We start from the raw sequence: 15,568 nt of genomic DNA, 5'->3' as shown, positions 1-15,568 counted from the left end.
CCCCCTAAGGGTGACAGAGTCTTTATTGAGCCTGACAGGATTCCTAATAAAAGATGCATTCAATCTGTATAAGGAGCCTGCTGAATCACTGTGAAGCAAGTAATGGCAGCAGGCTGGAGGAAAGCCTCCTAGTTACAGCTTACACAACCTGCTTTCCGTGCTCCAAGAATGACTTCTGTTTGCTTTACTGAAATCCAGGCACTTTAAATAACAAATTTAATACAGAGAAGTTCAGCCACTGTCCAAGAGCGTGTTAAAATGCTTATCCTGATAGCAAATGAGTGCTTGATTCTATTGGAAGTTTGTTTCCAGCCTTGTTTCCTGCTTGGTGCTTTCTGGTCAGAGCACTGAAGAGAAAGAAGCAGCTCTCTGTAACAAACAAATAGGGATGTTGTGGCAGCTTTCAACCATGCAGCTGCTTTCCCTGGAAGATTTTGTACCTGATGGTCTTTCTTGAACGTCGGTGGAATTTGGGAAGCTGTTACCATGCGGTTTATCTGTTTCAAAGGCAGAAATGTGTGTCTGTTTCTTTTAAAGTATATTATCTGTAATACAGCTGAATCTGTAAGAGGTCTTTAGAAGATACTAACATTTTTTGTTTGCTCTGAAGCATATAAAATATGCATCCTGGCAACTGTCTTGTCTTACCTTGGGAAAAGCATGAATGCAAAATCTTGTCAGCTATCCTGTGCACTTCTGTAAGAAGCAGGTTCTTGTATGTGAACCAGGGAATCCTGGGTGGCTTGGCAGCTCGTGTGGGTTGGGTGTGGGGAGCCTCGAGTGAGCCAAGCATATGTTCTTGCAACAGGAATTTAATGTGTTTGGGGTGGAATTGAGAGACAGGTTTTGCGTAGCTCTTTGGGACAGGTTTGCATGTGAGAGCAATCTGTCTGGAACTTGCTGACACAGCTGTTTCTGATGCGCGGCTTTGAAGTGCTGGTACTGCTGTGCAAGTTTCTGCTCTTTTCTCATTCCCTGTGCAAAACTCTGGACTGGCTGAATAATACCTGCTAGTCTGCATTCTTTGAGACCCCTCATTTAAGGGTCAGTGTGATCTAGGGCACCTAGGAAGTCCAAGTTCATTGGGATCTGGGAGCTTGAAGGAGTGTCCTGGATCACCGAGTCCTGGCCCTGCTGCAGCGAGCAGCTGTCCCGCGGTCAGTGCAGGGTGGCCGTGGCTGGATGCAGCTGTTTGGGGATTGTGCTGCCTCTCCCTTTTCATATGACATGAAGCACATAACATACCAGGCAGTGCTAAAGGGAGTCTGTGGGGATTTATGGTTTCCTCAGCTTCCCTGGTACCTCAGTGCTATTGCTGAGGATGGCTCTTTGTGAGATTTATCAGAATTTGCAGCTATGAGGTCATTTCGGAACAATTTATTTTCCTTAGAAATAGAACAGATTTCCTGCTTAGTGTTTTAAAATAATCATGTGTTACTGGAACACCTGGCTGGGGTCACATCAAGTGAAGCATCAGGTTTTCATTTTATGTTTGTGAATAGCAAGGTTGCTCTTGATGCAATCATTTCATCCTCATTCCAGAGCCTCACGCTGCTTTTGCCCACTTTTAACTCTGCAGGGGAATTTGTCTTGGACCTTATTGTGGACTTAGAGCATGTGAATGCAGTTCTGTGAATTACAGTTGTATTGGCGGCTGGATTTGTTGTTGGTTGGTTGGAAAACTTTGTACTCAGAACTCCATACTTAAGATGACCATTGTTCCATTGGATCCTTAATTCCAAGCTTTGTAAAGTTGCTCCTTGGATTAAAGGAGAAAGATTGGGAAAGAAGAGGGTGAAGCAGAAGGAAACAATACAAACTCACCAATTTTGCTCATCAGCTCAGGTGACAGAGAGGCAGGGATAAACTGCTTATTGAGGATGGACATTAAATTGTTAAAAGTTAACTTAAATACACTTCAAAGGCAGCTGTGTAAATCACTTTAGCCTCAGGATACTAGTAATCTGTGCTTCAGCAAGTTCCCTGGATTAATAAAAGGGTACACAGGCCATTGTATTGCTTGGTGTGCTGCTGAAGTAGAGGTGGCTTTAGTGGGAGAGGATTGCTTCCAGCAGTGCTTGGTGCTTCTGTGCTGTGGTACTTGTTTGGAAGCATCCAGATCGTGGTTATATTTTATAAAAGTTGCTGATAACAAAACTAAAGATGATCACCACTTCCCCACCAATTTTGAGGTTTGATTATATTCTCGTGATGACTTTTTTTGCTGACTTGTAACTTTTAAAAACAAAGAAGTCATCTTAGCAATGAAGAAACTAATATTTCACCATCCTTGTAAAAAAAAAAAAAAAAAAAAAGTAGCAAATTACTTTCAAATAGAAGTGTTTTGGGGTAAATGGGTGATGGTAGTAGTTACCTGAGTTTGCTTTTGTATGATGAGTTTTCAGATGATTCTACTGGTGCTTCTTTTATTTTCCCTTATTTTACAGTTGTGGCATCTTGTGGTAATTATGTGGGTTGGCATCTGGCAGGGAAAATGAAAAGTGGTCTAGTTATTCAAGTGGCTCACTTCATAGCGTATCAGGATAAGGATGTTACTGTAAAAGAAAGCTGATTTATATAACTTTCTATTGTTACTAAAATCTCCATGTTTTTACACTGCCTTTGGTTTAGCAGCTGGTTAAGCTTTTTGTCAGAAGGATGTGCGTGTCAGGGATGATAAAAGCTGCTGCTGAATGAAGCTGGGGGCTGCTGGCGTATCGGTGCTGGGCCATGCTTTCCTTGTGGTCAGGTTTGGTGATAACAGTGCCATTCGCAGAGCAATCCCTTGATTTCTGCGCTTAACGCACTCTGTTTTGTACAGTGTGCTCTTTGACGTGAAGAATATGAAGCAACACATTCTCTGCTTTTTAAACATAGCAGCTGAGAACACCTCAGCTTGTGAACTTGGTGCTGTGAGAACTGGAGGCAAAGAAAATAAGCTATCCTGGGGAGCTTTGTGCAGGATCACTGTGGTCACAGTGTTCATGTTTTGTGTCTCTGTAGTCTAGAAAATCTCCTTGCTAGCAAAATTAACAACTCCTGCCTGCTTCCCTCTACTCTTTGCCCAGTTCCCCTCCTTCCCTTGGCTCACTGGAGCTGCAGTTTTAGCTAGTTGGATAGAAAAATGTGAGTTAATTTCTCCTTAAATAACCTAGGCAAGGTAGTTTTCTGTCAAATATTGAAGAATATCTGTGGGCATACCATTTGAAGGTAGATACTGTGCTTTGGTTTCAGCTGTTATTTCAGCTGATCAAAAGCTCTGAAAATAAAGATTACAAAATAAAATAATGTTGACCTTGGTCCCTAGTTTGGAGCATGCAGAGAAATTGTTTTTCATCAATAATTGTGTTTCGGTTGGGTTTTGGCAGAAGGAAGTACGTAAAGAGATTATAGGGAAGGGTCTGTAACTTCGCAGCAAATACTTTGTGTTCTGCTGTTGTAATGCTGATTGTTGCCCTTTGGCATCATCCTTTTATAGCCCTTTCTTTTCATAGTGGGCATCTGTGAAAATCACTTTTACCCTTTGTACTGTGGTTATGTGTCTGTCTGCTGTTTATAACTGGTGTGGCAACATAAATCCGTTTTTCAAAATAACAGCTTCTAATCCTATTTTCAGTTTTATAAACCTTGAATTAAAGAAATGAATGCTTTCATCGCCGACGGAGGATTTTCTGGGTGTGCGGTGCTGCTGGGCTGGCAGTGTCTGTCCACGAGGTGGCTGCAGCACCTGCCCGTCATCGCCTGCTCGCTGCCTCCAGCTGTGGTGGGACTAAATTATGTTCCTTGCTTGCAAAAATATAAACCGAGCCTCTAAATGTAGTCTCTCAAACATAATTTCAGTAATATTACAAGCAAGCACGTATTCTTACATGAGATGGGAGTAACAAAGAAAACTTTGCAAAGTATGACTGATACGAAATTTTCATGCTATTGGGAAAAACTGGGCTAGATTAGCTGCACATAACCTCCCTTGTTAGACTTTGAAGCAATGTGTGAGGGAGAGGAGGAATTTCACCTGGTGTCTAAAGATTCAATTTAAACAAAAAAAGCATTATTTCAACAAGACATGTAAAACAGATCAGATTGGTAACATTCAGTGCACCAGGGCAAAGAGGCAGCGTACAGACCTTCCTGGGAGATGATTGCTGAGTTAACTCTTGTGTTCAGTGGCACCTGACAAAATCACCTGCTCTGCTTAATTAGGAGAGGTGATTGCTTTAAAAGTCAGTTATTTTTAGGGAGAGTGTTACAGGTCCTGATTTAAAAATGCCTATAGAAACTGATGCACGAGTAGCTAATATGTTTGGCTTGTTGAAATGTCACCTAGCTGGGTGGTGAATGATATGATGTTTCTTATTTCATTTATCAACATTGAAGCAGTAATGCTAGCCAGCATAAGTTAAATGCTTTCTGCTGTGATGAGGGAAGAGGAAGCTTTGCCTTCTCTTTTCTGTGTTACGCTCTGGCTCAGCTGTTCTCTCTGCCATTGCACATCTCAGCAGCTGAAGTCTGAGCTGAGGGATGCTTTCCAGGCATGAATCCCTTTAAGCAAATGTTTATCTCTTTAATTTACCAACTGTTTATTCATCCAGCTCCTAAATAAGCATGGTGGGTCAGTACAGTAGTCCTGTTTGGTCAAGCTGGCTGCAGGTGGAATGCGGGAGACAGACAGCCCAAGCTGAATTAACCTGCTAAAGGGCTGTGCTCTGCGGAATTGTAGAGAATAATTCTCAAGTAAGGATGTGGTCATTTTTCATATGTACAACTTAAAAACATTGTGATTAAACACGAACATAAGCTTTTGCTCTGCTTACAATTTTCTGTAACTCATGACAATAGAACTGCTAATCTAAAACGTATTTTAAAGACATTCTGTTATATCTCAGTCTCAATTACATAGAAAAACACTGGAAAATGTAGGAAAGCATATGTAGATGCAGTGAGTTATGAAGACTGAAAAATGTAGCTTTAATTGTGACACCAAATACTAACTCCCCCCTGGCTGCCTAGCTTCAACAGGAGTTGAGAGCATCCGCTGCTTGTCCTTCCTTTACCTGCCTGCCTGAGCACTCTTCTGGCCTGGGAGAGGCGGACCTCCAGGAGGAGGAATAATGTGGAACACAGGCATTTTATTTCAGTTGTTCCATAAATTCTTTAACTACTAAGATCCTATTAAGACACTGTACAGTTGGAGGATATTGTTGCCACATTCCCGTGCTTCACGTTTTTTTTAGTGGTGAAGTTGAGGCAGCTTGGGAAGGGGGAGACCTGAGTAACTGAGAGGGTCTGATACCTCGAGTGACCCTTTGGCTGCCAGGTAGCCATCTCCTACAGGCTTTGGTGTTCGAGCTTGATCACCACAAGCAAGTGGTGTGTTTGGAGTCTGAGCCATAGCTAGTGCTCTTGGGTGTTTCACTAAGAAAATCAAGTTTGTGGCAATTCACAGTCAGAGGATTAAAATGAGATTGGACTGTGTGAAATGGGTGCTTTATAAATATATGTGTTAAGCATTCAGGCCTTCTGTTTAATTTTCATGGGTTTTGGTAACGACATTTAAAAAAAAATAAAATCAGAGTTTTATTGGTTTTACATGGCCTGCAATTGCATATGACCTTTCATTTGATATAACAGTCTATATCCGTTATATTTCTAAACATTGACTATTAAGCCAAAGAACTTTTCTAAAGTAAATCCTTTGTAAATTTTGAGGCTAGCGTTCATACTGATTTATCTTTTGTAAACACTGTATAAATGTGGCACTTGAAAATTCAGAACATATTTTCCAAGACCAAGCTGGAAAGACTGCTATGGCATATAATGATTTTGTTGTGCATGTATTTAACACTAACAGCCCACCTGTTCAGGATAGTAAATTAAATGATGAATAGCTGTAGTGAGCTTTTCCCTAGCATGTGGTCTGCACCATCAGCACAGATATTTTCGTGACTGAAGAGGATTCTGTCTAGTGAGAAGCTTAAACAGCTGTATCTCCTAATTACAGCTTCTATGTAAAGTCCAATTTTTAAAGTGAAATAATCTTCATGTCTTAATGCTGTTCCTTCAAAATAGTTGTTTGTTTCTGTGGTTGCTAATGGATGACACTGATGTGATGATGAGTCTCGCTAGTGGGAGGTGGGAGACAAATCTAAAACTTCATTGTCTTCATCTTTGCCAAAGAGTATTTTGCAGTAACTTCTAATGTTACCCTCCAGTCAAGGACTGGACTGAGTTAGAGAGGCAGTAGGATGGAGCAGAGTTTATAGTAGGGTTACCAGCTAGATCTGAGGTGGACATGAAATAGCTTTTTCTCTCTAAACATAACTATGAAAAGGTACTGAGGTTCTGTGCACCATAGACTACGTGGTTTTGGTTTTTGCTAGGGTTCTTTGCTATTAGCAAACTAATTCTGCAAAATTCGCTCTCTAAAGAGATGTTAAAAGGTTTCAACAATTTCTGACCCTGGATGAATAGGACTGTCCTGTTTGGCTTATTCCACATATTGCTTGCTGCTTTATCCATCCATTCATGTAAATAATATTTTCAGAGATATTTTTAATAAATCTTTTTAAGGTTAAGTTTTTATGCATCAGTTGGACTTCATTCTTTTCACTTCCACAGCTTAAGTGTGGATAGGGTTCTTCAAGTCTGCATGTGTCCTGACTCATCTACTAATTTGGGCTTTGTCTCTAGAATTGTGTCTTGTAGGTCTGTGTAATTTATTGCAGAATCTGAGAAGGTAATGCTGAAGTGATTAGATGCTGTGAATGAAGTTGCTCATGTCTTTTTTTTTTTCTCTCTCTCTTTTTCTTTTTAGGACTTAAATACTATCTATTCTTTCCTTCATGGACTGGACATACTCTCACATTTCAGGGAACATCAGCTAAGGTAAAGTACTATGGAGCTAGTTAGTGTTGCTTAGCACAGCTGGTATCTATGGCTGTATTTTTGTGGAGAAGAGCAAAGCTTTTGTCCGCCTGCACTTTGAGGCGGCAGAGCATTGGCCAAGTCTATTGCTGAGTTAAGTCACTGCAATAACGTGGCATGGAATCTAAACTAATTAGCTTTGCTAAGAAAGAAGGCAGACCTTACTCCCATTTGTCTACAAAGGACTGTGTAGACAGTGCCCTATGTTAACTCTAGATTACAAAAGCTTTTTAAAGCTTCAGACATTCAAATGATCTCAGAATGCATAAAATGGAAGGCCAGCAAAGCACAATAAGTGCGTTGGAAGTATTTTAGTTCCTTCAGTTCCGTTGCTATGGGTAATTCCAATGTGTGGGAGTGATTTAAACACTTAGAGAACATGCTGTATATTATCTATTTGGATAATGAAGAACACCGTAATAATTTGAATTTTATGGTTAAGCACATCCTTTGTTTAGAACAAAAAAATAGCTGAATTTGAGGTCTTGGAGCCTTAAAGCGGTTCTGCTGAAATGTGGTGATTAATGGCTTATGATCTTTGGGGATTAAAATTGAAATTAAACTTCTCCTCCTCCCTCAGAATAATGTCATCAAGTGCCCGCTATGAGAGGTACAAGGGCAACCAAGTTCTCTTTTGGTAAGTACATATCACTTGTTGGAGTTCTTCAGCAGAAGTGTAAACAAAAACACTGTTTTGCATGTTGTGATATATGGCTTGCTTTTTCAGTAGTTGTAAATAGAAGGCTTTACAACATTTAAGCTTGGCCAGACGGGCTAAAAGCTTTGATGGGAGATGGTTGAAGCAGTAGTTCGGTGCTGACATTTGAGAGGTGCCTGTGAATTATTAGCACGGCTCCCACGGCCAACAGAGATGTGTCTGTGCACACGCAAGATCAATTAAAAAGCAGGTAGTGTCACCTCGGCGGTTCGTGGGAACGGTGGTGACGACTCAGTAGGTGGCACTCTTCCCCTGGAGCTGGCACTGACTGCTTTCTCGGGAACCCAGTTGCTTTGTGGGAGTTTCCTCTATCAGAGGAGTGATAGAGCTCAAACACTATCTCCTCTTAATTGCTAGAATTAGTATTTTAGCTTAGAGTTCTTTGTAGGTTCCTGCTGGGAGGCAAATATACTTACCCCCCGTATTTTAGCATCGCTTATGGTGTATTTATCCTCTTACAGCTAATCCTAGCTTTCTGTATAAGGCACATCTTTCAGTACACCTGAGTCTAAATGAGATGCCACCTGCTAGTTCGCGTGGTGGGTATGTGCGACACAAACCTGCTCCAGTACCAGGTTGATGTGCATGTGTGGGGTTGCGTGCTGGAGGAGGAAGGAGATGTTAGGCTGTAGCTGGGAAATGTCATTGCAGTGCACTAGGAAGGGGCAAAATCTGCTGCAGTAAAACACGGCAACTTCTGTGCAGACCTACAGGCTGTAGGGTGAAACCTCGGCCCATCCCCTGTCCGTCCATCTGGGGTCGAACGGCACAATGGGAGATAACACCGCATGTGCATGTGATGCAAGCGCAGAGGTGGAGGAATGCAAAGCAGGAGTCAGATGTATGGGTCTCGTATTTTATCTGTAATGCTTGACAGGTCCGGGTAGTGTTACTGTCCATGTTGAATTGCTAATCAACTTTAGCATGGAACAAAAATTTTCCTGTATTTGTAGCTTTATGTACACTTTCACTGGAATGAAATGTTTTTACTGAAAATTAATAATTTCATTTTAATAAAATAATTTTTTAAGTTAATGTAAATGTCAAATAGCAAGGTATAAGAAACAGTCTGGATGTAGACGTTTTAAAAAAAGGTAGTTCTTGGTAGCGTTCAATGAAACTTCTTAGGATTCCAGTCCACGTACCAAATCGGTAGAGTGGTAGATCATTATTTTACTACAATAACATTTTTGCTAATATATTTTTGAGTTGCTGTAAGAAGAAAATGGATATCAATGATTTATTTTCTTACAGCTCAGAGACTATTGCAAGGTGCTGGTATATACTGCTTTCTGGATCTGTGCTCATGAAGGATTCCATGTTTTTACCACCTTGCAGGTATGTAAAGTTGTTGTTATTATTGAAGGTAAGGTAAGATCTCTTTTTTTTTTTTTTTAATAAATGCCTTATTACATGTTAATGTTACTGTAAATTTTTCACAATTTTAAAATAATTTTTATTATTTTGTTTTTCTGAAGTTTGATAGTGGAAGACATGTTCTGCTAATTTGATTTAAATTCCCTTTCACTTTTTCTGTACATTGATATTTGTGTGAAATACTGCACTTCATGGTTTTTAAATCTCGTTTGGCTTTTTAAGTTTATGAGAGAATTTGTAGTTAGCTTGTTAACTTGGGGGCCTCTTTGAATAATTCCTGCTGTGTAACTGTTTTGTATAGAGTTCCCTGTCTCGAAAAATATGACTGTAGATCACATAGCTTCTACCATTTGGTTGGAGGCTGTATTTAATGGCATATGTGATTTTTATGCGAAGCAAGAAAATAGAGGCCAGCAGCATCGGTTACAGAAAGCGTATGACAGGAGTCTGACTGCATCTCGTAGTTGAAGCACAGTGAATGTTGTGACATGCTTTCACTGAAGCGTACTGTTTGACCTGAGCTGGACCTTGCTCAAGTAATACTCTGAGTACTCAGAGTAATACTCTGCTTGACCTTGTATGTCACTCAGAAATTTTACTTCACTATGTCTTGAAGCTGCATGTTGCTTATTTGTATTCAAGCTGCACTTCTAGGCTAAGCAGGAGTGGTTTTAAAAAAAAATAAATAAAAATTTAGACTTGCCTTGGTACCCAGTTTGGATAGTTTTTTTTGAGATTACCAAAAGTGCTGCTGCCTCCTATGAAATGAAATAAAGGCTCTCCCCCTGCGTGGTGGTTCCGTGATGGACTCTATCTCCCATGGGCAGTGGGGCACCAGCCTGCCTTGGTGCTGGGCAGCGTGGTCTCCTCTCCCGCTCCTGCCGTGCGCTGTTGCTGCCGGGCTGGAGTAGGACTGCTTCCCTTCCAGCCATAACACAGCACAGTGAGATTAATAGAGTGGATACCAGTTTAACATCTTTCCTTTCTTCACAAAGGCACCTATACCGAGGTGTTTATGAAATTCAGATTAATTGGCAGCATTTACTTGGCATGAGTTGATAGACTTAAAAATGTCAACTCCAGCTCAAATACATTTCCACATACTTGAATTTCATAGTAAGTACTAATAAGAACATATAGGACTGAATTCTTCAGCTCAGGTCTTGGTTAGCTATAGGCTAGTTGTTAAACTCTTAATGGTCCTTGAGTGACTGAAGTTCAACAGTGGCAGAAGTGAGGACATGGCAAGTTGAAATTTGCATAAAACCTAGCTAAAAAATCATTTTTTTGCTAAACTTGAGGAATAAGTCACTTAAGAGCATTGTTAAGGTTTTTTGTGCCTTTAAAAAAAAAAAAAAGGCAAAATAGATCTGTTATTGCTAGTTCATGAGATTATAGTTAGTTTTATTATGGATAATGAGGAAAAAATAGCTGCTAGATGAAAAAATAACTGCTAGATGGTGAAAGGGTCGCAGAGTTCTGTTAGATGAAACTGTTGGCAAGTTACAGTATACAGGGTGTGTTCGTCCCCTTACGTAGTGAGATCGTGTAAAAAGGAAGGGAATGCACTCCTCTGCTGGTTGTTCCCTGTCCGTGTCCTCATTGCAGTGAGGGGAAAAAATGAAAAATTCAAAGGTCAGAGGAGCATTGTCGTGCTGAAGGTTTGAAGGATAAATGCACACATGTACAATTAGACAAACTAAAATTACTGTAGTGCAAAAGGATGCTGAAAATCTTTGAACCTTTTTGTTTCTGCCAGTGCTTTGACTCTGGGGCAACCTGTAAGCTCCTTCTCCCCTTTGCTTTCTCCCTGGGACTCTGAGGCCACGTACATGGGTAGGGAAGGAGAATCACCACTTGGACACGAGAACAGAAGGAAGAGGGCAGCTCACTTTCCGTTTTGTTCGAATTACATTTGTGCATTGTCCAACCTCAATTTAGAATTTAAAATATAATGCTTTTTTGCCTCCTTTTTTTAAGTACAGTGGGATAAACTTAAGTTACTTTTCCTGGTCTGAATACCTCATATCACACATTTTTAGTTGAGGGAGCTGCACAGTCACCAATCACTTACAGGCTATTTTCATATGAAATAGTCCCTTGGATAATTTAGTAGTATTCTTTCATAATTGTCATTAGCACCATTTTAATTACATTTAAAGTAATATTTTATGTTATGCATTATTCCCGGTCCCCAGCCAAGTTCCTGATTATGTGAGTTGTTCTGAAAGGAGGCTTAAATACACATCTGTAAGGAAACACAATATTGCCTTCATTCTCATTGCCTCAGGTATTACAGAGCTATTCGTTTTGATAGGAAACAAAAATAAGTTTTTTGTTTGTTTCTGGTTTTGTGGTGTTTTTTGTGTTGTGGTTTTCTTTTTTTTTTTTATTACTTTTGCTTAAGCTGTAACAGTGGAAATGACCCACAGTATACCATGAGGTGTAAATCATCTTTGAAATACAGTTTCTTTATTTTTGAAAACTTTCTATTTAATGTTAATAACATAGTAAAAATAACTATCTAAATTGATTTTTTTTTTTTTTTTTTTTTTTTTCCTTTTTAAGAAGAATCACTTGCTGCAGTTTGGTGTCGCTCTGTGCTTTGATTTTTAGAAAATAGTGCCCGACCACCTTTGGCAATATTTTTTACTGTAATAGGAAAAAAATAATTATGAGTTTAAAGGAGGATATGAAGGACACCTGTCCACTCAAAGAATTCATCTTTGTCTGATGAAGAGCTTGATGCCGTGCTCTCTGTGCCTAATGAGCATATGATCCTATACCTATATGATATTACTGAAATAAACTTTATGGAAGAGTACATTGTTTGGGATACTGATTTGTCTGTGCTTTTTTTATTTCCGCAGCAGGAAAGCAGTGGGCGAGTGTAGGGAATTAAAAGAAAACCACGCTTGAAGTGTTCTGAGATTGCTGAAGGGAATGGAGACATCCTTCCAGCCAGTTAGGTTTTTGGTAGGCTTACTGCTGCTCAGACACTGGCATCAGATAAAGCTTATCTGTTTGATTTGTTGAATATGGTATAAATGTGTCAACACATGAGCAGAGGTGAGTGAGGTTAGAGACAGGTGTCATCCGCACAAAAGTGATGCAGGAGACTGATGATGGCTTTGAGATGTCCAGGGGGAAAATGAGGACTGAAATAGAATCCTTAATGTGAGGAAGGCACAAGGAACAACCAAGGATGAGAATTTAGGCTTTAGTCTGGAGACCTCCTAGTGCTTTGAAAAGGTCAAGAGCCAGGTTTGGATAATTGTCATTCTGGAAGAACTGGGTAGACAGAGGCATTCTGTAAAACAGATAATAGTTAGCAAATGGATTCTAGTTTGAAACTCAGTCCTTGTGTATACTTTGTAACACCCCCCACTCCCTAGTTATCTCTTTGTAATGTTGACGTGGTAATTTCAATTTTATATTTGTCCTCTGGAGCATTTGACGAACATTACATATTTAAAGAACTTCTGTATGTTTTAGGGTTCTTTTGCTGGGAATACTGGAACAGTTTTTAATAAAATGTGAGAAGCAGGATATCGGTGTTTTTCAGTTAGAGGAAGCTGGTTTCCTGGGCAATAGGGGGTTTTAAGGCCCCCTTTTCTTGTAAAGTTGTTGTTTTTAATCTGTTTTATTTGGCAATCATTCTTCAAAATAGTATTATTGGGATTGTGTTATAAACTAACTGCCTAGCAACTTTTGTTCAATAATTATGTAAGAAACTGCTGTTACAGTTGATTGTTAGTGAGATACTTTCAGTCTCCATAACTAAGACTGGAAGGTGATGATGATTTAATGACTGTTTCCTGGTACCTCCTCACAATACTTGTCCTTTTTCTGTCATCTGCCCCATGATTACCTTGATAGATAGGAGGAGATTTTAGTAGACAACTGTAAGCTTAACCTGGTTAAGATGTTGGTTAAGTACTCCTTTTGCATGCCTCGTTTCATCCACTGTCTACCGTTCAGTGGTTTCAGAGTCAACAGAGCTTCATGGAAACCTTAGTTTTCTTCTGCAGATCTTTTTGAAATAAAATATTCTATGGACTCAAACCTGAAAGAGGCATAGACCCATGGAAGCATAAGAAGGTGGGCAGTCACTGCTTCATTAACTTTCTATATATATTTGAATGAGTAAGGGTGTAAGCTGTGGCTCACTGTGTTTGAGAAGGGCTTTTTGTTCAACTTGGATGAATTTGTATGCAAGCTGTAATTCAGAAATTGGCTTAAAAATCAGAGGAGTTAAACTTGCATCCAGGTGTGATAGATCTATTCAATATTCTGACACTGATGGTCATGATGAGAAAAGCCCTGTAAGGTATTTTTTTTATTTTTTAAGGTAAGAAGCAGATCAGTCAGTAATATCTGGTGCAAAGATGGCATAACCTTGATTATCCTATTGCCCTGGAGAATGGATTTGTCAATAGATTTGGCATAGTAGGAAAAGAATTCGCTTCTAACATGAAAGCAATGGCTGGAACAAAAGAGCAGGATTGACAGATTTTGTGGAAGGAAAATCATGTCAGCAAGTTAAAGAGTTTTTTTGTTAACCTTGCTTGTTAATCAAGATAATTCACGTGAACAGGATATTTGAAGGAGATTACTCACAGCAAGATTAGCCATAGGAAATATATCAAGGGGCTGGAGGAACTTTTGAAGCCAATTATGTGGATGACAGCCTCCTACAGCTGTGAGAATTGAACCTCGAAGGGAAAAATACAAAGTCTTGAAACATTCAAGATGTAGTCTTATTAAAAACAAACACTTCTCTTTTCTGAGCCCTTCCAAGAAATTCATGAACAGCCCTTCCAAAATCTTACAAGTGGAGAAAATTGGAATCATTGTCCTATTCAGGTAGTGCATTTCTTGGCTAAAAACTCTTACTTTATTCAAAATGGACTCATGGTTGTATTGTGGTATCTTTTCATGAGAGCTGTAGACTTGTCATTGACTTGATAAGCCATTTCTCTTTCTCTTTCTCTTCTGGGGTAGAAGAAGACACAAATGCTTGGATCAAGAAAATTGTCACAGTGAAAGAGGAACTCCAGTTTTGCATTATGAACAGCAGCTTGAGTTGAAATTATTTTAGCTTGTTTTGTATTAACTTAATATTTGTGAATAACAATATTTTAACATATTTTGAATCTTACTGTGACTGTTAATAGTGTTTCAGTCTGTTCTATGTGAAGTACCAGAAGCACAGAAAATTCTGTGCTTTTACAGGACTGTCAATGTTGGTAAATAAGAATGCAAGATTAAAGACTTAAAGGAAATTTAAGTTGTGCAAATTGCATTTTAGAAATCTTTAAATTTTGATGTGTGTAACTTTGAAGTATAAATATATTTGAAAACAAATGTATCATGTAAAACCAGATCAGTTTTACTTCTGAAAGCTGTAGTGCTGTTTCCTGCAAGCTCTTGTGAATTTGTGCCATTCACTGAAAAAGTAAATGAGTGGCTTGGAGCTCTTGCATTCCCAGCTTCTGCCAGTAAAAGGTGTACTGGCATTTTTCTCCCACTGATCCTTCCTTTCCAGGTTCAACTTTATTAAATACTGCTTTCTGCTTAGACCCTACCTGCTGTATCCAAGCTCTGTCCCAGTGCTCCATAGCCTCTGGTCTGTCTCTTCTTTCTTGTCTCCATCCCAGTCTCTGCCATTTTGAGTCCTGATGGCTGTAGTGTGGAATACTGCTTTTCTCCTGTCAGCTGCCAAGGTCTAGATACATATGTGTGCCAGTCCACTGCTGGCATACAGTACACATAATTTTGACAAACTTGGAGTTGCCAGTAACTTTCTGAATTGTGACACTGGTTAAAACAATTGTGATTTAAATTCTTACTGTTTGTGTAACTGTAAAAATGCAGAGGTCTTAGGACAATACTTTTTTGCTTCACAGTTGAAAGCTCTTTGTAACTAACTGTTGTAGATTATTTTTCTGCTTTCTAAAAGACAGCTGAGGCTTACATCCCTGTTCTATCAAGACAAAAAGATAGATTTTTTTTTTTTTTATACTCACCACTGGATAAGCAGCAGTGGTTATTCAATGCATTGTGGCTCTAGATGAGGGGCTGTTTTCCCTGGATATTTCTATAAGTGGTAACTTGTAGTGTTGCCTGACAGCCAGTAAGTAACCGAACAACTTGGGAATGCTACCAATAAACATATTTTGTAAAACTAATTAATTCAGATATGGTTGTTCGTATTGAAATTCTGGCAGTGCTAGTGCTGTGATGAAAATACTCTAAGGAGAAAGGGAATGTGGATGAGAAGAAGAGGCAACGCACTGGTGAGAGGCCGTGTGCTCTGGTCTCCCAAAGGGCAGCTCCTTGTACTGGAGGTGCTGCCATTGAGTAAGGGCTGGGAAGGTGTTGCAAACTAAGAGCACATGGTGCATCTTTTTTGATGTGGAACAATCTTCTATGAAAGCCAAAAGAATGAAGAAAGGCTATATTCATACGTGTCACAACTAAATGACCAAATAATGTCTGTAGTTCCCCCCCCCAAGTAATTTCCTGTTGTTCATTGATAGTTTCTTA

At 39.5% G+C, this 15,568-nt stretch overlaps 1 protein-coding gene across 8 annotated transcripts in view; it reads left to right on the top strand.

Annotated features, from left to right (window-relative positions):
- The window catches only part of RAPGEF6 (Rap guanine nucleotide exchange factor 6), a 133,401-nt gene that overhangs the window by 20,733 nt on the left and 97,100 nt on the right, over window positions 1–15,568 (top strand). For all 8 annotated transcript variants that reach the window (XM_069772661.1, XM_069772658.1, XM_069772657.1 and 5 more), the window contains 3 exons: window positions 6,815–6,885; window positions 7,505–7,561; window positions 8,897–8,980. In XM_069772661.1, coding sequence (XP_069628762.1) covers window positions 6,815–6,885; window positions 7,505–7,561; window positions 8,897–8,980 — 212 coding nt within the window. The remainder of the gene's footprint in view (window positions 1–6,814; window positions 6,886–7,504; window positions 7,562–8,896; window positions 8,981–15,568) is intronic.

This window comes from Haliaeetus albicilla, chromosome 27, assembly GCF_947461875.1.
Source record: "Haliaeetus albicilla chromosome 27, bHalAlb1.1, whole genome shotgun sequence".
Lineage (NCBI taxonomy): Eukaryota > Metazoa > Chordata > Aves > Accipitriformes > Accipitridae > Haliaeetus > Haliaeetus albicilla.
This window is presented reverse-complemented; position numbering and strand designations above follow the sequence as displayed.